This window comes from Scomber scombrus, chromosome 9 (genome assembly GCF_963691925.1).
Source record: "Scomber scombrus chromosome 9, fScoSco1.1, whole genome shotgun sequence".
Classification (NCBI taxonomy): Eukaryota; Metazoa; Chordata; class Actinopteri; order Scombriformes; family Scombridae; genus Scomber; species Scomber scombrus.
The window spans coordinates 667,986-690,160 of record NC_084978.1 but is presented as its reverse complement, the minus strand read 5'-3'; the positions used below and the strand labels follow the sequence as shown (position 1 = coordinate 690,160).

The 22,175-nt window shown below is 39.4% G+C and overlaps 2 protein-coding genes across 2 annotated transcripts; both read right to left on the bottom strand.

Moving 5' to 3' along the window:
- Positions 1 to 5,830: 5,830 nt before the first annotated feature.
- On the bottom strand, positions 5,831 to 15,548 carry LOC133985960 (NLR family CARD domain-containing protein 3-like). The gene is given in 12 exon segments (XM_062425717.1): positions 5,831 to 6,450; positions 6,573 to 6,619; positions 6,813 to 6,986; positions 7,914 to 10,059; positions 10,172 to 10,248; positions 10,288 to 10,400; positions 10,562 to 10,640; positions 12,654 to 12,767; positions 12,972 to 13,103; positions 13,201 to 13,302; positions 13,947 to 14,005; positions 15,127 to 15,548. Coding segments are annotated over 10 exon segments (3,567 nt in total). The 5' UTR covers positions 13,290 to 13,302; positions 13,947 to 14,005; positions 15,127 to 15,548; the 3' UTR covers positions 5,831 to 5,854.
- A 4,336-nt stretch (positions 15,549 to 19,884) lies between these two features.
- LOC133985989 (cytolytic toxin-beta-like) lies at positions 19,885 to 21,473 on the bottom strand. The gene is made up of 3 exons (XM_062425751.1): positions 21,356 to 21,473; positions 21,088 to 21,134; positions 19,885 to 20,965 (listed from the first exon to the last, which is right to left on the bottom strand). Exon 3 carries the CDS (start codon positions 20,931 to 20,933, stop codon positions 20,376 to 20,378), a length of 558 nt encoding a protein of 185 aa, XP_062281735.1. The 5' UTR covers positions 20,934 to 20,965; positions 21,088 to 21,134; positions 21,356 to 21,473; the 3' UTR covers positions 19,885 to 20,375.
- Positions 21,474 to 22,175: the final 702 nt, after the last annotated feature.

The window sequence follows — 22,175 nt, the reverse complement described above, 5'->3', positions numbered from 1 at the left end:
TGCTATAAATCAAAGCCTTCTGAAGAGTTTTAGATTTTAAACTTACGGTACTTCATTGTTTTGACTATTTGAGACTTTTATTAGACTTGTGCGTTTTGATTGAAGTTGTGTTTGTAAGTTATCAGCTGAAAAAAAGAGAAATGAGAAGGACGTGTGGATGAGAGCAAGAGACAAATAACTGCTGTGACTTCTGAGTCTGAGAGAAACAGTCTGGTTTAAATCACAGCGAAGTTTAAGCTTGGATATAATCTATGTTATACATTCATATATTTGAATTCCAACTAAAATAAACACGTTGTGGTAAACAGGAAGGAACTTTAGAGACTATGAACCTCACAACAGCCTGAGCTGAAGCAGAGAAACTCAACTTTACAATCTGCAGCAAGGAGAGCGTCAGAAAGCTGAATCTGTAGCCTTGATCTTAAACTAGTACAATATAAATATATAGAAAAAAGCTTTCCCATTGAGAGCGTTGGGAGTCTACTGGCATGTGGAAGATGATGTCTTCAAATTTCAAGACTCAGTCAGTCACACGAGGTACACAAGGTTAAAGTAATCTCTGTTGATCCACTCATTTCTTTCCCCATTGGTTTGTACTGTAAAGCTCATTCTGCAGGAGCTGTGAAACCTTAGTTATGGATGAGATGAACTTACAGAGACTCTATCAAGAAACTATGGCAGCATTTGCTCATGGGATTGAAGAAGATGGAAGTCTTTTGGTTTAATTGCGATATCAAACCAAAGACATTCTGATGCATTAAGTCATTACCTACCTTAGGAAGATGAACAATGACTTTCACATAGGTTTCATGACTGGAGAGGCTTGACATCAGACATCAGAGCTCACTGCGGCTGTGTTGGCAGTACACATCGAGAAGATGATTTCCACAGAGCTGCAAGTCCCTCTCTGGAACACATAGTACATCTGTTATACGATCATCAGGAATGAAACTGAGACATCACGCTTCTCATGGTTTATCATCAGATACTTTGTTGAGATGTGAGATATGACTCAGTGATCCAGAGTTTATAAAACAATTAGAACGTGATCGACCACATCTTCACGACAAACTTACCTTAATAAACACAGATAATCATTATAATATTATAACAATCCTAAGGTGAAGAAAGAAAAGATCAGTGTGAACAAACTGGTGCAAACAAGCAAACTTCTACTAGTCAGGCTGGAGAAACCTGAATTTGAAAGACCTGTTATTACAGCTGAAAGAGGAAATGAGAATGTTTAGGGGCATTAAAATAAATCTGTCACTGTCTAACCTGGAAAAGGCAGAAACAGCAACTCCTCTTTCCTGGAGGAACTCAAACTTCTGTCACAATGGAAAGAGCGAAGGCAGGGCTGAAGGAAACCGTCTTTATTCATGAACTGACAAGAACAGATGAAAACTAGACATCACTGATGAAGACTGATAAGAAATAGACAAAAGATCCAACAAAGAATGAACCGAAAACCAAGACTTAAATACAAACCAAACTGATCAATCAACAAGGAACAGGTGGCCCAACACAGGGGCAGGCTGGGAGCTGATTGGCTGGGGAAGACACAAGGAGCAAAGCTAATGGGGCTAATGAGGAAAATGCAGGGCAGGTGTGAAGAGGAGCACAAGGAACACTCAGGACAAACTGATAATAAAAACCCAGAAAACACACAAATTAAACCCAAATATTAATAAACAGAATGACAAATGACTGGCACACACACTGGGAACAGAGAGAACATAAAGAGTCCAAAACTATGAATCCATGACTTCTGAAGATGTGAAATACTGTTGTTGTATAAACTGGCTCCATTGTTTGAGAATGGACTTCTAAATGTTGGAGGAAGCTTGAATAAAAATGGCAAGAAGCAAAACACTAAACTATTGTTCCAGTGTTACCATGTAAGCAAAGTTATACTCATCAACAAGTTGGTCGTAGTGGAGGAAACTACAGTTTACAGAAGTCACTATTTTTGTTTAAAACAATTAAGAATTTAAATAAACCTATTAAATGTTAATCAATACCCACAATTGATACCATAACACTTCAAATAATGGACTCAAACTAAAGAAAATGATATATTTCCACCATATATTTAACCCTCCTGTTGTCCTCGAGTCAAGGAAGGAAGGAAGGAAGGAAGGAAGGAAGGAAAGAAGGAAGGAAGGAAGGAAAGAAGGAAGGGAAGAAGAAGGAAGGAAAAGAGGGAGGAAGGAAGGAAGGGAAGGGAAGAAGGAAGAAGGAAAAGAGGGAGGAAGGAAGGAAGGGAAGAAGGAAGAAGGAAGGAAGGAAGGGAGGAAGAAGGAAGGAAAAGAGGGAGGGAGGAAGGACAGACGGAAGGAAAGGAAGGAGAGAAGGACAGAAGGAACAGTCAAAACAGACGGGGTCAATTTGACCCGGGATGACGACACGAAGGTTAATGAAAGTGATTGATCTAATAAAAACTCAGATTTCATGGAGGCAAAAATATGTGAACACAACCTTTAATAGTAATAACCTCAACCAACCCCGATCGTTCTGTAGTGATTAATCAGTCTCTCACATCTGCTTTGGGGGATTTTCGTCCAGCCCTGATTGCAGAATATTGCTAGTCGAGTGAGGTGGGTTGGGTGTCTGGCATGAACTGCCTGCTTCAGGACCCGCCACAGCTTTCAAATGGCTTCAGGTCCAGACTTTTACTGGACCAATCCAGAACAGGATCTTCTTTCTCAGCCTTCCCTTGGTTGTTGTTCGCTTTGCTTTGGACCATTATCATGTTGCTTGATCCATTTTCAGCAACTTTACGACTGACAACTTGAGGTCATGTTCCAGGATTTTATAATATTTCTAAGAATTCACGTGTCTGGATTTCGTGGCGTTGTCCAGGTATGAAGGAAGAAAAGCAGCAGCCCAGATCTGAGCCTTTCCACCACCATGCTTCACTGCTAGGAGACAATTCTTTTGTTGGTATGCTGTCTTGAAATGTTGCGGTTTTGGTTTTGACCATACAGAGACCATACTACTTCCAGAGAGTTTCATGTTGGTCCAGGTCGTCTCTGGCAAAGTTGAGATGGGCTGCTTTGCTCTTTTTTCAGAGCAGAGGCTTCTTCCTCACAAACATGCTGATTGAGTTTTCCTCTTATGGAGGATGCGTGCACATGTCCCGGCTGCAAGAAGAGAGGTCTACAAATCCCTAGATGTCATGTCTGGGTTTGCTTTTACTTGTAATACCACATATCTTGCAGCTCTAACGGCTATTTTAGATCCACGTCTAAGAGTTGCAGTCATTTTCAGTGCTCTCCATCTGAAGATGATTGCCTTACAGCAGACTGAAGGAGCTCAAATATATTGAAATGAAATAATAGCTTTCCCCAGACTAATACTCAGTCGCTATTCTCTTCCTGTGGTCCTCTGAGATTTATTTTCCTCTTGATATTATAGACCTGTATGTGTTGAAAAGCTAAACTGACCTGGTTTGATCTCTGTTTCAATCAGTGCTGCCCAATTTCTTCCCTAAAGATCTTTCCTTTCATTGGTTAATTTAGCCACTAATATGACCTGATTGTATTTACCTGCTTGTTTAAAGCAACACAGCTCAGGGTTCACTAACTTTTGCACCTACAAAGGTTTACAAAAAATATTTTTCATTTAGTATTTTGACTACACAATCACCTATTATTCCATTTAAGGTTCTGATTACATGAATAAACAAAATACTAGTAAAACACCAGAAAACTCCAAGATGCTCAAGAGGTTCAGATACTTTCAAGTAGCACTGTATATGCTGCCACAGATGAGACAATGTATTGGATCATCTGCAAAATAATGGCAAGAATGATATCTAAAATGTAAACTGTGAAGGAGGGGATTCACCACATTAGTACTTACAAAATAACGTAAGCCTAAAACTGATAATTTTACTGAATAAATATGACATATTTTTAGATGGAACTACCTGGAAGACCCTGCCAGTCTGTCCGGTTGTCATGTTATCGTCCCTGAGAGTCACACGTTTAGTTCCTCTAAACAAGATTAACTCTTCATGATCATCAGGAATATAAAACTGTGCAGTTAAAGATTAAAGCTAAAGAAACAATAACTTCCAGGTCACAAAAACCAGACACATCAAATATCAAAATGACTTATTTGTAGAATAAACAAAAAAATTGAAAGAAAGAAAAACAAATCATTTGTTTTTTTGTATCAGATTTATAAGTGAATAACAAATAGGTTTTATATTTATATTTTATATTTCTATTTATATTCTCAATTAAATCCTTAAAGAAGGAATGATTACATCAAATTATTTTTAATACAATTATTCAAATTCAAATATAGATGATTAAAATGTAAATTTCTACTGACATATGCCCATACATTTTCAAATTCATAATGGTTGATTGATTGTTGACATGAAATCCATTTACAAGTCTGAATCTTATAATTATGATAATTCCAATACGATTGAGTGCTGAGGTTCACATAGTTTTTAGCTTTGAATCTTCTGACATTTACACATTTTATTCAGACATCATCATCATTTACAAATACACACTGACAAACATCTTCATGGATGTACAAAGACTCACAGGCTTTGAATGATTTCTGAACATCATTTCACAAACTCCTGAACAGTGCAGGATGCTGTTGTAGTTTGTCACTGTGGCCACCAGAGGGCGCTAATATTCCTCAGCATTTATCACGGTATCTCTGTCAGTATGAACCAAAGGAATAAACAGTGACACCTGCTGGCTTTAATCACACATGACAGCTGAGTGCTGATGATGCACAACTTGTTTAGAAACAGTCAGTGAACAACAGCTGTCAGACTGAATGTGAGCTAAACACATTAAACTGACACTTTAAACAGTCCTGAAACTGGGAGCACTAGTACAACTCAAACATACCTTCAATCTACTGTATGAAATGACATATGAATTATCATGCACACACACACAAAGACATGGAGAAAACTAACATCAGCTACTTCTCATCATGAACTTTATTCTCTACACAGGAACTAAATAAACTAAATACTTACTGTACGTCAAAAACACACAACAGCTCATGGACTTCTCCTCTCTAAAGCTGTGTTCACATCATATGGGATGGATAGTAGAGACGGGAAACATTCCCATGTTTACAACGTGTGAGCGTTCATGTCACAGAACAAATCAAGACGGCTGCATGATTACAGAGTTGGTGGAATGAGTTTAATAATTAAGCTCAGGTTAATCAGGGGGCTCCACCTCCTTACTCAGGAGGAACAACTCATTCATTAAATGATTCATTAATACATCTCAATAAATCAATACATTTTGATAAATCAGTGAAATGTCTGAATCCGTGGTTCCCTGCATCACTTCACAGAAAAGACAAACAACAATTAAGTTCATTTAAGGATTTTATTAACCAAGAAAATACAAATAAATGTGATGCTGAACTTGCATTACAATATGAATTCAACAGATTGTTATTCAATATAACGGCATGAATGAAAGATGGTGAGTGATGAATTTAATGAAGGAAGCTAAGTAACGTTTATGTTTTACTGAGTTTTAAAGAAACTTTTAATGAATGGATCTGACATCAACCCTCGATTAAAGCCAATCAGATTCATCCCAGCTACCTGTGAGAATCTCATTTCCAGCTTTTTACCTCAAATGTTTTCATCATAATCTTCATTCAGGTCATTTGATCCTGATTATAAAATGCATATTATTAATATAGTAACACAGAACACAGCATGCATTGTTCTGGCATTGATATGACATCAGCTTCATTCATTAAACATGAAAATAATAATTATGATCAAGCAGAACACGTTGTTGCTCTGCCATGTATGATAGATAATTACCATCATAAAGTAAACATCCTCCTACAGAGGACACAGAGAGACTGAGGAATCAGGCCAGTAGACCCCAAACCCAGCATACAGAGGTTCAGTGAATGTGGTGTTGAAGGTGTGGAGGTGGATCAGTGTGTCAGAGGAGACTCTGTAGAAGGACAGAGTGCCAGCAGGACAGTCCACATACACTGCTACTCTGTTAGAGACAGAGGAGGAGGAGGAGGAGGAGGAGAGGGCCCACATAGAAAGCTCATCCCATTCATGATCATCACACCATTTGTAATTCACTCTGTTACTGTGAATGACAGAGTAACCTTCATCAACATAGCACCTCAGACTCCAGGACTGATCATTACATCCAAACAAACAGTCAGCACTGTCTGCTTTCCTGTTGATTCCTCTGTAACTCACTGATATATCAACTCCTCTTCCTCTCCACTCGACCTCCCAGTAACATCGACCAGTCACATCATTTCTACACAGCAGCTGAGGAAAGTGATCAAATCTGTCTGGATGATCAGGATATGACTGAACCTCCTCCATCACATGTGTCACCTTCTTGTTGTTATCAGACAGTTTGAGTTTTCTGTTCATTGTGTTTGGATCCAGTTCCAGTTCACAGGCATCTGATGGAGAGAACGAGACACAATACAGCTGCAGTTATTGATGATGACATCATCTTCATCCTCAGTAGGATGTGAATGAGTGATGTCACAGTTTGATGAATGAAATGAAAAAACACACTTACACTTCCTCAGACCTGGTGTCAACCATCGGACTCCAGCAGGATGTAGGCTGAAAGGAAGAGGGGGGTCAGAGCAGCAACACAACCGTCAATCACACATGACAATATCAACAGCAGCTACGTTCAGCCAATCAAAAACAGGCATCTCAACATCAAATCATGTGAGGGTCCACCTGTCTGTCCATACCTGAGAGTGTCCACCTGTCTGTCTCTACCTGAGAGTGTCTACCTGTCTGTCCATACCTGAGAGTGTCCAGTCTCCAGTGTGGATCCTCCAGTCCAGCAGACAGAAGCTTCTCTCCTGAGTCTCCTGGATGATTGTATCTCAGGTCCAGCTCTCTCAGATGGGAGGGGTTGGAGCGCAGAGCTGAGGCCAGAGAAGCACAGCCTTCCTCTGTGATCAGACATCCTGACAGACTGAACACACACAAAACAACACACATGTCACATGATCTGAGATCACTGCAGGACTGGAAGCTCCTGTGTTTATTCCTGTCATCACCAATGTGTTTCTTTCATCTTTACAGTTAAACTTCATACTTTCAGTCACTACTTCTCAATTCAAAAGGCCAACCACTGTAAAGCTTTTATTGTGAAGTACTTCCAGCTTCCTGTAACCTTAGTCAACTCTTCACTGCTAAAAATAGATGTAAATAAATTAATACTCATTAAAAAGCAGCCACAGTGAGCTGATTAGATGAAGAGCTGCAGGTGACAGACTCTGACTACAGTTTGTATGAACATCAAACTTCCAACACGTCACAGAGGTAAATGACTCCGTCTCAGAAGCTCACAGTTGAATACAGAACAGGAATCACAACTAATGTGGCAAATAAGGACTGAACACTGGAAATAACAGTAAAAAATAACAGAAACAAACATTTCTGACTCCTTCATTCAGTTTCAGTGATCATCCAGTTTTAAGGTTGTTTGAAACTAAAGAAGAATTAAATGGTGGTTAACCAGATAACAACTGAGGTGAAGTATCATATCACCATGGTGAGTAACAATCACTATCATCCCAGCACAGATACTGCTCTGAGATTAAAATAAACTACAACTGTTACCAAAAACTGTTCACTGAATAACTGTCTGTGTGTTTTACTTTGGGCCAGTTACAAAGTTCTTCATTCAGTTTGTGAATCTTAAAACTCCTCTCTGGTATTTCAGGTTCCAACAGCAGAGACACAACAAAACTAATAAATATATATTAATAGAAAGTTATTCTCAGGGTCTAAACACATGCTGAAGATAATCTGAGTAGAGAAAATGTCCAGGTGTTTATCTCCTCATATAAATCACAGTTTAAATGATGATAAGTTGAACAGGTTGATGAATCCTGACCTGAGAGTCTTCAGTGTACAGTGTGGACTCTCCAGTCCAGCAGAAAGCTGCTTCACTCCTGAATCCTGCAGGTTGTTGTTACTCAGGTCCAGATTTCTCAGACTAGAGGACTGGGAGCTGAGAACTGAGGACAGAGCTGCACAGCTTCTCTCTGAGAGGTAACAGTGATTCAGTCTGAAGAATACATTTAGAAAAATATTTAAATAATAGATATTTTTCTCTCCGCTTGAAAAAATATGTTTGAGTATCTTCTGAATCAAGCAATCAATGAATACATTAATCTGGATAATTCTGTGTTGACTCTATTTGTGTACTTACAGAGCTTTGTTGGAGGCTTTGACCACTGGCAGCAGCCTCAGAAGAGCCTCCTCTGAAGAAGAGTATTTCTTCAGGTCAAACATGTCCAGATCTTCTTCTGATGACAGTAAGATGAAGCCCAGAGCTGACCACTGAGCAGGAGACAGTTCCTTTGTGGAGAGACTTCCTGATCTCAGGTACTGTTGGATCTCCTCCACTAGAGAACGATCATTCAGTTCATTCAGACAGTGGAAAAGATTGATGCTTCTCTCTGCAGACAGATTCCCACTGATCTTATACTTGATGTACTCGACTGTTTCATGACTGATCCACCAGGTACTTCCTGTCTGTGTCAGCAGACCTCGTAGGAGAGTCTTATTGGTCTGCAGTGAAAGACCCAGGAGGAAGCGGAGGAACAAGTCCAGGTGTCCATTTGGACTCTTTAAGGCCTCGTCCACAGCTCTCTGGTAGAAACGTGTTGGTTCAGGTTTGTCTTTAAAGACTTTAGACCACCAGGGGGTAATCAGTTTAGACCACCAGGATGTTGTTTGTTCTCCTGCCAGCAGATTGACTCCAGACTTGATGAATGTCAGATGGACATGAAGAGCAGCCAGAAACTCCTGAACGCTCAGATGGACGAAGCAGAACACCTTGTCCTGGTACAGCCCTCTCTCCTCTTTAAAGACCTGTGTGAACACTCCTGAGCACACTGAGGCTGCTCTGATATCGATACCACACTCTGTCAGGTCTGATTCATAGAAGATCAGGTTGCCTTTCTGCAGCTGCTCAAAAGCCAGTTTTCCCAGAGACTCAATCATCTTCCTGCTCTTTTTATTCCAGTGTGAATCTGTCTCAGCTCCTCCATCATACTTGATGTTCTTCAGTTTGGCCTGAACCACCAGGAAGTGGATGTACATCTCAGTCAGGGTATTGGGCAGCTCTCCTCCCTTTCTGCTTTTCAACACATCCTCCAGAACTGTAGCAGTGATCCAGCAGAAGACTGGGATGTGGCACATGATGTGGAGGCTTCGTGATGTCTTGATGTGGGAGATGATGGTGCTGGCCTGCTCCTCATCTCTGAAACTCTTCCTGAAGTACTCCTCCTTCTGTGGGTCAGTGAACCCTCTGATCTCTGTCATCATGCCGACACACTCAGGAGGGATCTGATTGGCTGCTGCAGGTCGTGTGGTTATCCAGAGGCGAGCAGAAGGAAGCAGTTTCCCCCTGATGAGGTTTGTCAGCAGCACATCCACTGAGGTGGACTCTGTTACATCAGTCAGGATCTCATTGTTGTGGAAGTCCAGAGGAAGTCGACACTCATCCAGACCGTCAAAGATGAACACAACCTGGAATACTTCAAACCTGCAGATTCCTGCTTCTTTGGTTTCAGTAAAGAAGTGATGAACAAGTTCCACCAAGCTGTACCTTTTCTCTTTCAGCACATTCAGCTCTCTGAAAGTGAATGGAAATGTGAAGTGTATGTCCTGGTTGGCTTTGTCTTCAGCCCAGTCCAGAGTGAACTTCTGTGTTAAGACTGTTTTCCCAATGCCAGCCACTCCCTTTGTCATCACTGTTCTGATTGGTTCATCTCTTCCAAGTGAGGCTTTAAAGATGTCTTCTTGTCTGATTATTGTTTCTGGTCTGTCTGGTTTCCTGGATGCTGTTTCAATCTGTCTGATCTCATGTTCATCATTGACCTCTGCAGTCCCTCCCTCTGTGATGTAGAGCGGTGTGTAGATCTGATTCAGAAGGGTTGGGTTTCCTGCTTTAGCGATCCCCTCAAACAGACACTGGAACTTCTTCTGCAGGTTAGACTTGAGTTTACGTCGACACTTTGCAGCAGGAGTTCCTGAATGAACAAACACAAAAAAAGAATATGCTCATATTTCCCTCCATCTCTTGAGACTTCAGTAAATGTCTCATTTGTCCATCATGTTAAATCTTTATAGAAATCCTCTTACTGCTCTGCAGACAGTCAGCCAGCTCCTCCTGCTTCATTCTCCTCAGGAAGTGCAGTGTGATCTTCAGAAATGCCTCTCTGCTGCGCCTCCTCTGCTCTTCCTCCTCACCGTCCAACACCTCCTCATCCTCCCTCTGACTCTCTGAGCATTCTGGGTCATCTGGACTCAGAAGCTTCTGCATCTTCTTCAGCTCGTTCTTCACAAAAGTGACGATGTTCTCCTCCAGCAGCTGGAACAGAATAATATATGAATGACACGATCAAACTAACATCATGAAGCAAACATCAGATCCATGTTGGACACACTGACAATCCACTGGTCTACAAAGTGTAGCATGGAGATGATTGTGAACACAATAGATGTAAAAGTAGTTGTTGTACATGTACAGACCATAAATATGGAGTCCAGGTGTGTTTTATGCTGCTGGGCAGACTGACCACTGGGAACCTCTGAGCTCTCCTGGTCCACTCTGTGGAGGAATCATGAAGAATGAGCTCACATTATGTCTGTCCACACAGAGACAAACACAAGCTAAAGGTCCATCAAGTGATATTTGGATGTGAACAGAGAATCAGATGAGTCCCTGTAGTGGTAAAGCTTTACTAGTCCTGCTGATCCCACTGAGAATCAACAGCTCAGTCTGTTTGTAGCTTTCAGCTCAGTGTTTGGCTTCATCAGTCAGTTTGGTTTAGTCCCAACAGCTCTGAACAAACCTCCATACAGCTCTCCCTCCCTCACTGTACACTGCTGAAGTGCCCTGGAGCAAGGCAGCTACAACCTGCAGCTGCTGCAGTGGAGCTGCTCAGTGTCTGCTTGTATCAGACTGGTTGAACTGGGCAGCTCCCAGTATGAACATGACATTGAGGTGTGTGTAAGTGAGAAAGTAGGCAGGTGTCATGTCTGAGGTGTTTGAGCAGGTTGAGTATTTAGTCAGACACAGTTTGTTGTATGAGCTTCAGTCTGGCTTTACAGCAGCAAACTCTAAAGGCTCCTGTCTTATTCATGGGTTTGATTTTATGAGTCAAACCTTGATGGAGGAAATGATGCTGACTTGCAGAAAGCTGTTGAAACAGTCAATCATTGAGTGCTGTTGTCATAGTTACAGTGCAGGTGTTTGGACACACTGCTGTAAAATAGTTTATTTCTTACATTACAGGAAGAAGTGAAGTGTGTGATGTTTAAGTGGTTTTATCAGAACCTCAGGATATTACATGTGGGATGCTCCACACTTCTATTTGATCCTCTTTTATTTCTTATGTATATAAATAATACGACAGCTGCTGTGACATCAAGCTGCTGCTGTGATGATTCTGCATTACTGCTATCTGGGAATGATGTCAGTGAAATTCACAACTCTTAGTAAAGAATCAGAAAGTGTCAGAGAGTGGCTCATAGATAACAAGCTTTCAATACATTTGGGTTAAAGCCAGTCAATCCTGTTTGGAACAAAGACGTCAAGAACAAATACATTGAAAATATTTTGTAATGAAACTGAAATTTGATGATATTTTGTCTCATATTTAGGAATAATATTGGACTAGTCACTGCCCTGTAAATCTGTTGTTGTTAAAAAGTTTGCCATCAAACTTCACTTCCTGTTTCACAGGCGAAGGCTGTTTTTGACTTTTCTGTTTAGAAACTTCTCATGTCCTCATTGGTACAGTGTCAGTTTGATTCTGATGTTCTGATTGGTTCAGTGGTTTAACATCTAAATTTAGGATCAAACTGCAGCTGATATAAAATAATATGATTCAGTATTAATGAAATGTTTCCTCTTTAACTCATGTTGGTTGTGATGAATTCAGAAGTGTAGGACTGCTGCCAGTACAGCTCAGAGTAGAACAACAGAAGCTGCATCATATGTTCAACATTATCAACGGCTTTGATCCTCAATACTTGACAGATGATGAAACATCTTCAGCATGGCTGTAACACCAGGGCCAGTGTGTGTTCATATAAAGTCCCTCCAGTGAATAATGGAGGCACAAGTTCCTTTTTAAAGCTGGTGCTGTGTTGTGGAACAGCTTCCTGTTACACATCCAGCTGTTAAACATGAGAGGAGCTTATAGAAGTCAGGTCAGAACTTATTTATGGAACAGGCTCACAGCTTTATAATGACATCTGTCTTGTGTTTTGTCTTTTAACATCTTGGGACGATGTTGGAAATAAGTGTTTTTATCACTTTAACATGTTTTTTATGTCTGTAATGTATAAATAAATAAATCAAGTCACTTATCATATGAACTGAGTGAAACAGCATGAATGTGTTCCAGGAGAGACTGTGTGAACATGTGATGTGTTATCTCCATATTTAAATGATCATCACGTCTCCTCTCTATGACGGCCGGCTTTTCACTGACGAGGTCGGACAACACGTCATATAAACCAGTTCATTTCTAACCCAACGTTTACTGTTAGTTACAGCTTACATCTGATCAGCTGGAGGAAAGATTGTTCAGTGTTTGCAGCTTTACATTCTTACCTTCCATCAGCTGGTTGTCCAGATTTAAAATTTATAGGTTTCCCCATGGACCGGTCACTCTTCAGGGACACACAGCTGGGTTCAGGTCCAGGATATTCTGGTCTCTGCTGGATCCTGAAATAACAACAGCTCTGATAAATGTGTATGTTGGATAGAAATGAAAAGTGTGGCGCACCCTGGTGGTTGAGTGTTAGAGAGCATGCCACATGATCACAGCTGCAGGTCATTCCTCTCTCTCTCTGACAGATACTGTATAAATAAAAGGCAACAACCTGAAAAATAACTCTTAAAAGAAATGAAAAGTCTTTACATTCTTACCTTCTATCAGCAGGTTGTACAGGATTAAAATGTATAGGTTTCCCCATGGACCGGTCACTCTTCATGGACACACAGCTGGGTTCAGGTCCAGGTTCTTGTCCAGCAGAGTCTGGTCTGTGCTGCTTCTTTGTTCTTCAACACAACACACATAGATGTTTGAGTGTGAATAATGATGGTGGAGTGATGTGAGTGGAGAACAGTGATGGACAGTTAGAGATCCTCATCTCACCTCTGAGCTTTGGTCTGGCTGTCATGTTCCCCACACAGAGAGCTTTTAGAGGGAGGGACTCCCTCCTCTCTGTCCTCACACTGATCCATAGCAGAGAAACACCTTCACACAAACACATCAACACATTATTTCTCTTCATTCCTCTCAGTCACATGACAAACACACACAGCTCTGACTGGAGGAAAGCAGCTCATTCACTTCAATACTAAATACACACATCTGACAGTTTCCATGTTGTTGGTACTTTGAGCTGCAGTGTCATATCCAACAAATCACTTCCACAAAGCTCACAATGGGCTTCATGCAAGAAGCACTCCAACCAACACATTTGTTCTTAAGTGACACGTACGAGTGATTTCAGAGACTTCTCTCTGAGGTACGAATGAAAGTGACGAGTTCAGAGCTGTCGTACGAGTCCTGAATAGACAGTCTGACTTTCTCACAGTTTAAATATGATACAGAAACCAAGTCAAATCAAATATAAAGCTTTATATATTATAGAGGTTTAGGAGAAGACAGTAAAAAAAAATGTGCAGCAAGCTTTTGGATGGTTTGAAGACTAGAGGGAAACACTTCCTGTTGCTGATCTTTGGCTTTCTTTGGGGATCACATCACTTTTCACTTCTATTTGACAGACTTTGAAAAGCTCTTCAACATTTGAAATGTTCCTCTCTTTCCTAGTCTACTATATCCAGTCAGAGCAAGTAGCAGCAGCTCATCCAATAATCTAAAATCAATCATGTTACCTGGACAGATGCTGCTGGATTCACATCCACATCAGCTCACAGAGACTTTCTACCTTCATCTGTAGAGGAAACACAGAGAGAACAGCTGAACGCATCAGTCCAATCACTGATCAGCAACTGAACAGAGATCATCACTCATTCATCCTAAATATCAGCTGCTTGTCCTCTGATTGGCTGCTTCTCTCTGCTTCATATCAGCTGAATCTCTCTGAGTCATTTGTCATTGGTCAGTCAACAGGAAGAATCAGAAAGCTGCAGCCAGTAATGTGACAGATCAATCTCTAAACTATCAATACCGATACTTGATTTGAGTATTGATACTCCTCTCTATCTCTGTGAATTGATCTAAGTAAAGATGTTTCTATGATTTATGGTTGAATGAATGGAGCATTGAACGTTGATGTTGCACATTACCAAAATCATCTACAGTAAAGATTAAAACAGAATAAGTTTCTATAATGTGACATTTATTTGATATTGATATAATATAAAGATACTGAATGAAAGGTAAACTTTGGTTTATATTGCTGCAGCTCTTAGTTAGGTTTAAATACTGAATATCATAAATGAAAAGATGTTTTCATCATTATGTCTGTGATATAGTTATAAAAGGTTTCAGAGAATATTATTTAATTACTTTTTATTACCTGTTAATCATTAAAAGAAACACAGGCTTTTTGTTGGACTAACAGCATGATACTGATTATTAAAACATAAACCAGTTCAAAGGTGACTGAATGCGGTTAATGTCTGAGTTCATTTTATGTCTAACTGTCAGTATATGATCACATGACACAGTACTAGAGAGACTATGACACTAAATATTGGAAACATATTTCTAAATGATGAAGTTCAGAACAACGTCACCTCAACCACAGAACCAATGAACCAGATTTTAATCAAACTTTTCTCTACAGAATGAAACATTTATTACATCACTGTTGTATTTCATGGTATTTTACAGGTGTTTCTATTTTTCTGGTCACTTAGTGTGTCAACAGACTGAATTATGACTAATCAAACGTTTCCAGTTTCCTGATGTTTCTGCTGCTGATCAGCGTCTTGTTAAAGCTAATTACAGTCAAAGAGGATTAATGAAGCTTCCACCAGTATTCAACAAAGCAAAATAATAAATCTCTACTGCTGACACTAACATGATGAAACCTGCTGCTTACGTTACCTTTAGATGCTGAAAATCATTTTCATCAAGCTTCAACCAGGAAACCAAACGTAGGAAGAACAAACATGAAACTCACAGCAGGAAGATTCAACTCTGAATGAATCTTTAACCAGAAGTTCACTTTGAAGAAATATGATCAGCACAGCGCTGACCTTTGGAATAAAATACCTGGAGCAGCTAAAGTCAAATATTAACAGACTGTATTCATCTGTATCAGATTTAATCTTTATTGTACACATCACAACCCTGACAGGAAACCAGGAACTTTATTTTGGTAGCTTCATCTTATTGTGAAATTGAAGTATACTCACATGTTGATGTTTTTTATGGTAAAGGTACAAACTCAGTGTGATGACATTTGACAGCCTGTTTATTGACTGATTGATGGGCAGGTGCACTGAATGACTGGTGTAATGATGGTTTCTCAGTGTTGTAGTGAGTCAGTGTGTCCAGTAGGGGGCAGTGATCAGCCATTGTTCTAGTGACAGCAGCACTCACACCTTCAACACAAACATTCATGCTTCATATTAACATGGGTGGAAGTGAACTGTTAAAGTGATTCACTGATGAGTCTGACACCAGAGTAATGTTTAAGTCCTTCAACTCGATGCTTTATTGAACCACTAAATTATCACCAAGAGAAATACACAGGACTGCTGCAGTGTCTCACAGTAAAATCAGTCAGACTCAACAGTTACAGTCATACACCGACAGAAAAGTAACAAACAGACCAACTCAACTGTTTCATTAATCAGTACATTTTATTTCTCAGAGCGTAAACACATATTTTTGAATGCAGGATTTTTAGCAGTATTGTACTACTTTTACTTAAGGATGAATTTGATCTGAACAGTGTGAAACTTAATGTAATGATACAATTATGTCACCACTACTTGTAATGAAATACTAAATTAATACTTTTACAAATATCTCACATATAGACCTTAAGGAGGATGATTTATGAGATTAGATTTAGTGAAAATAGAAAGAAGGAATTTATTCCAAACAGGGAAAAAAATATGTAAACCAAGATTTTACCTTTTGTGTGTTAACTTAGATTTGGCCAATAATAATAAAAAATAGACCAATTTAAATGTTCCCTTTTTTCAGAGCTTTTCAAATATTAAACAAAAATAAATAAATTAAATTGTCCACCCTTCAAAGTCTTGATTAAAACCCGAGTAGTATAACATTCAATTCAATATCGCTTTATTGTCCTTTATTTCCTCCTCAGTTGCAAATCGTTTATTTTCCTTGAAGGTTTAGTTCAGTTCAGTTTGGTCAGTAAGTTTCTTTTTTCCACAGTCAACTACGTAGTTTCAGTTCAGTTAGCGTCTCCTTTTTGTCTTTTATTTTGTTTGAGCTGATCTGAAATCCAAGTGGAGATCCAGAGAGTCGCGAATAGAGCAGCGTCTAGGCTCAGACTCTCCCACACAGACAGCAGTGGTGGTTGATGAACCTCCTGCTGCTGAACATCCTCTGTCTCCTCTCAGAAAGCAACCAGAAAAAAAACTACCTGCATACCTACAAGTTCATTTAAGTTCATGTCAAAGTCTTTTATTTTAGTATGCAGATTAATATGAAAATCTTACGGTTATTCTCTAACCCTTTCTGAGCTTATTGCTGGTTTAAATGTTCACAAACAGAACATAAAAACATTCCTCACCGGAGAATTAGTCATCAAAAACACGTCTAATAGTGATCCTCCTCCATCCTGTGGTAAACTACTATATCCTGAACCAAGCTAAGTCTCTTCTGGACAACTTTAACACTGAACTTCAACAAATAGAACAAGTGTTTCTCTCTTTTTCTCATGTTCATTCAGACACACGCTGGACAGGCTCATTCTACAGGTGTTTACCGCCACCCTGTGGACGTTTAGTCAAACTACAACAATAACAATTAACAACACAGGTAACCCCAGCTTCTTACAAATAATGTCGCTGGAAAACAAGAGTTATCATTAAATTGGTAGACTGTCACATTTTATCAAATTTGATCAGCCTGACACCTGACATGAACTGCATCACCATTTCACAATTGATATTACAAGGATGAAGTAATCATAATTGCAACTACAAAACACCAGGGTAATGTTGAGTGCCACGGGACTGCTGCCGGGATGAGTACACGATTTATTTCCAGTGTTCAAAAGTCACCCTGATCATATTCTGGTTTCGAGTATTAAGTACATCTTACTAGTCAGTATCAAGTGTAATGTACTTTATTCTCAACTTAAAATCCCTGAAATATTAAGTAAATGTTAATCATATTTAAGCATAAATAATATTTATTTAAACTAATTAAGTAAAGTCTACATCATTTTCTCAGAGACGGGAACATCACTGTTATGAAATTATTAAGTAATTCTTATCATTAATAGAGTAGATTTTATTATACTTTTTTATTTTAAATTACTAAGTTGTATGAAATTATATTACTCATTATAATTATGTATGTTTTATTTCATCTTCTATTGATAAATGTAGCATCTTTTTATACACCACAAATCATACAACTACAATACAAAACAATACAATAAAACTATTTATTTTGTCCACAGTAAACATGAATTAATCACTCCATTCAAATGACCTGACACAGTCACATTTATGTATTTATTTATTTTACATTTATTTATTCATGAATTTATTTCTACATTTCCAATTACAGTCCGTGTAAAGTAAGAATAATGAATGTCTTTTGAGTTTAACATACCACCCTGCCAAATGTGAATGATTTTAAAAATCGCCAAATATGTGAAATTAGGCTTCAAAGTTGTGTAAAAATCAGCCTCTGTCTCTGCTCGCAAACGCTGTGGGCGTTCCCGCCTAGTTCGCTGAAGCCCCGCCCCCTACCGAGTGTCACCTGTCAATCAAAGTCACCACCTCTAGCAAAACAGAATTAGCCAATCACAAAAAAGTAGCTCAGTTTCTGCCCAGCAACAGGTTGCTAAGGGCAGCTAAGGTACTACGGTTGCTACGGCGATGTGAGAATCTGCTTGGAAATTCTGAAAATGACTCCAGATTTTGGCTTCTGACAAGGTCCTGAACAATTGCAAACTGTGAGAAAACCGTAACTCCTGTCCAAAAACCGAAAGATAGATACACAGAAGCCGGCAGATTCTGACAGCGTTTATTTTATTCATATATTCCTTAAAATGAGCGAGTAAGCTCAGTGCGAAGACAGAGTGAGATTCTTTTGAAAAATAAGACGATTACATTAGGGTCAATGGGGAGCGAGACAGGTATTGCCGCCGGTCTCGGCCCCCCCGTTTAAATTTTGTGCAGACCCCGCCTGTCAACGTCACATTTTATGAATCCCAACACCTATGTCTACATTTTGATAAGAAATTATTTGTCTCCTTTTCATGGTTTGGCCGTGAGCTCGAGTTAAAAATAAAAATGAAGGTTATTTTTTACTGCTTCTCACACTCAAGCTAACTGGCGCTTCCAATGTTACTTTTCTTATGTCTAATGTAAACAACTATAAGTACATGGACTTAAACAATAGCTTAGAGTATGTTACATTTATGGGGGTTACAATTATATAATACATTTTGAACATTTATTTTACATTTTGAAAATGTCCTCCACATTGTCAGAAACTAATCGTGGCAGAGAAATACAAAATCTATTTACAATTTATTTAAAAGGGAATTTAAAAGAATGAAACAGAAACATAACAGATAGAAATTCGACAAAATTCAATAAAAAGATGTAAAAATGTGCTGTGTGATGAAAGATATGATATGAATGAAGAGTCCCAAACTGAATGTAATAAAACTCCCTGAGAGGTTTCAGACCTGATGAGCAGCTGTAACTTGTATGTGTGAGAACTTGAGTGCTGAGGTTCACATAGTTTTTAGCTTTGAATCTTCTGACATTTACACATTTTATTCAGACATCATCATCATTTACAAATACACACTGACAAACATCTTCATGGATGTACAAAGACTCACAGGCTTTGAATGATTTCTGAACATCATTTCACAAACTCCTGAACAGTGCAGGATGCTGTTGTAGTTTGTCACTGTGGCCACCAGAGGGCGCTAATATTCCTCAGCATTTATCATGGTATCTCTGTCAGTATGAACCAAAGGAATAAACAGTGACACCTGCTGGCTTTAATCACACATGACAGCTGAGTGCTGATGATGCACAACTTGTTTAGAAACAGTCAGTGAACAACAGCTGTCAGACTGAATGTGAGCTAAACACATTAAACTGACACTTTAAACAGTCCTGAAACTGGGAGCACTAGTACAACTCAAACATACCTTCAATCTACTGTATGAAATGACATGAATTAACATGCACACACACACAAAGACATGGAGAAAACTAACATCAGCTACTTCTCATCATGAACTTTATTCTCTACACAGGAACTAAATAAACTAAATACTTACTGTATGTCAAAAACACACAACAGCTCATGGACTTCTCCTCTCTAAAGCTGTGTTCACATCATATGGGATGGATAGTAGAGACGGGAAACATTCCCATGTTTACAACGTGTGAGCGTTCATGTCACAGAACAAATCAAGATGCTGCATGATTACAGAGTTGGTGGAATGAGTTTAATAATTAAGCTCAGGTTAATCAGGGGGCTCCACCTCCTTACTCAGGAGGAACAACTCATTCATTAAATGATTCATTAATACATCTCAATAAATCAATACATTTTGATAAATCAGTGAAATGTCTGAATCCGTGGTTCCCTGCATCACTTCAAAGAAAAGACAAACAACAATTAAGTTCATTTAAGGATTTTATTAACCAAGAAAATACAAATAAATGTGATGCTGAACTTGCATTACAATATGAATTCAACAGATTGTTATTCAATATAACAGCATGAATGAAAGATGGTGAATGATGAATTTAATGAAGGAAGCTAAGTAACGTTTATGTTTTACTGAGTTTTAAAGAAACTTTTAATGAATGGATCTGACATCAACCCTCGATTAAAGCCAATCAGATTCATCCCAGCTACCTGTGAGAATCTCATTTCCAGCTTTTTACCTCAAATGTTTTCATCATAATCTTCATTCAAGTCATTTGATCCTGATTATAAAATGCATAATATAATATAGTAACACAGAACACAGGATGCATTGTTCTGGCATTGATATGACATCAGCTTCATTCATTAAACATGAAAATAATAATTATGATCAAGCAGAACACGTTGTTGCTCTGCCATGTATGATAGATAATTACCATCATAAAGTAAACATCCTCCTACAGAGGACACAGAGAGACTGAGGAATCAGGCCAGTAGACCCCAAACCCAGCATACAGAGGTTCAGTGAATGTGGTGTTGAAGGTGTGGAGGTGGATCAGTGTGTCAGAGGAGACTCTGTAGAAGGACAGAGTGCCAGCAGCACAGTCCACATACACTGCTACTCTCTTAGAGACATAGGAGGAGGAGGGGGAGTCGGCCCACATAGCAATATCATCCCATTCATGATCATCACTCCATTTGTAATTCACTCTGTTACTGTGAATGACAGAGTAACCTTCATCAACATAGCACCTCAGACTCCAGGACTGATCATTACATCCAAACAAACAGTCAGCACTGTCTGCTTTCCTGTTGATTCCTCTGTAACTCACTGATATATCAACTCCTCTTCCTCTCCACTCGACCTCCCAGTAACATCGACCAGTCACATCATTTCTACACAGCAGCTGAGGAAAGTGATCAAATCTGTCTGGATCATCAGGATATGACTGAACCTCCTCCATCACATGTGTCACCTTCTTGTTGTTATCAGACAGTTTGAGTTTTCTGTTCATTGTGTTTGGATCCAGTTCCAGTTCACAGGCATCTGATGGAGAGAACGAGACACAATACAGCTGCAGTTATTGATGATGACATCATCTTCATCCTCAGTAGGATGTGAATGAGTGATGTCACAGTTTGATGAATGAAATGAAAAAACACACTTACACTTCCTCAGACCTGGTGTCAACCATCGGACTCCAGCAGGCTGCAGGCTGAAAGGAAGAGGGGGGTCAGAGCAGCAACACAACCGTCAATCACACATGACAATATCAACAGCAGCTACGTTCAGCCAATCAAAAACAGGCATCTCAACATCAAATCATGTGAGGGTCCACCTGTCTGTCCATACCTGAGAGTGTCCACCTGTCTGTCTCTACCTGAGAGTGTCTACCTGTCTGTCCATACCTGAGAGTGTCCATCTGTCTGTCCATACCTGAGAGTGTCCAGTCTCCAGTGTGGATCCTCCAGTCCAGCAGACAGAAGCTTCTCTCCTGAGTCTCCTGGATGATTGTATCTCAGGTCCAGCTCTCTCAGATGGGAGGGGTTGGAGCGCAGAGCTGAGGCCAGAGAAGCACAGCCTTCCTCTGTGATCAGACATCCTGACAGACTGAACACACACAAAACAACACACATGTCACATGATCTGAGATCACTGCAGGACTGGAAGCTCCTGTGTTTATTACTGTCATCACCAATGTGTTTCTGTCATCTTTACAGTTAAACTTCATACTTTCAGTCATTACTTCTCAATTCAAAAGGCCAACCACTGTAAAGCTTTTATTGTGAAGTACTTCCAGCTTCCTGTAACCTTAGTCAACTCTTCACTGCTAAAAATAGATGTACATAAAATAATACTCATTAGAAAGCAGCCACAGTGAGCTGATTAGATGAAGAGCTGCAGGTGACAGACTCTGACTACAGTTTGTATGAACATCAAACTTCCAACACGTCACAGAGGTAAATGACTCCGTCTCAGAAGCTCACAGTTTAATACAGAACAGGAATCACAACTAATGTGGCAAATAAGGACTGAACACTGGAAATAACAGTAACAAATAACAGAAACAAACATTTCTGACTCCTTCATTCAGTTTCAGTGATCATCCAGTTTTAAGGTTGTTTGAAACTAAAGAAGAATTAAATGGTGGTTAACCAGATAACAGCTGAGGTGAAGTATCATATCACCATGGTGAGTAACAATCACTATCATCCCAGCACAGATACTGCTCTGACATTAAAAGAAACTACAACTG

Excerpts from the sequence above, each read along its gene's own strand:
- LOC133985989 (XM_062425751.1), bottom strand. The coding sequence starts at position 20,933 with ATGAACAGAAAACTCAAACTGTCTGATAACAACAAGAAGGTGACACAT.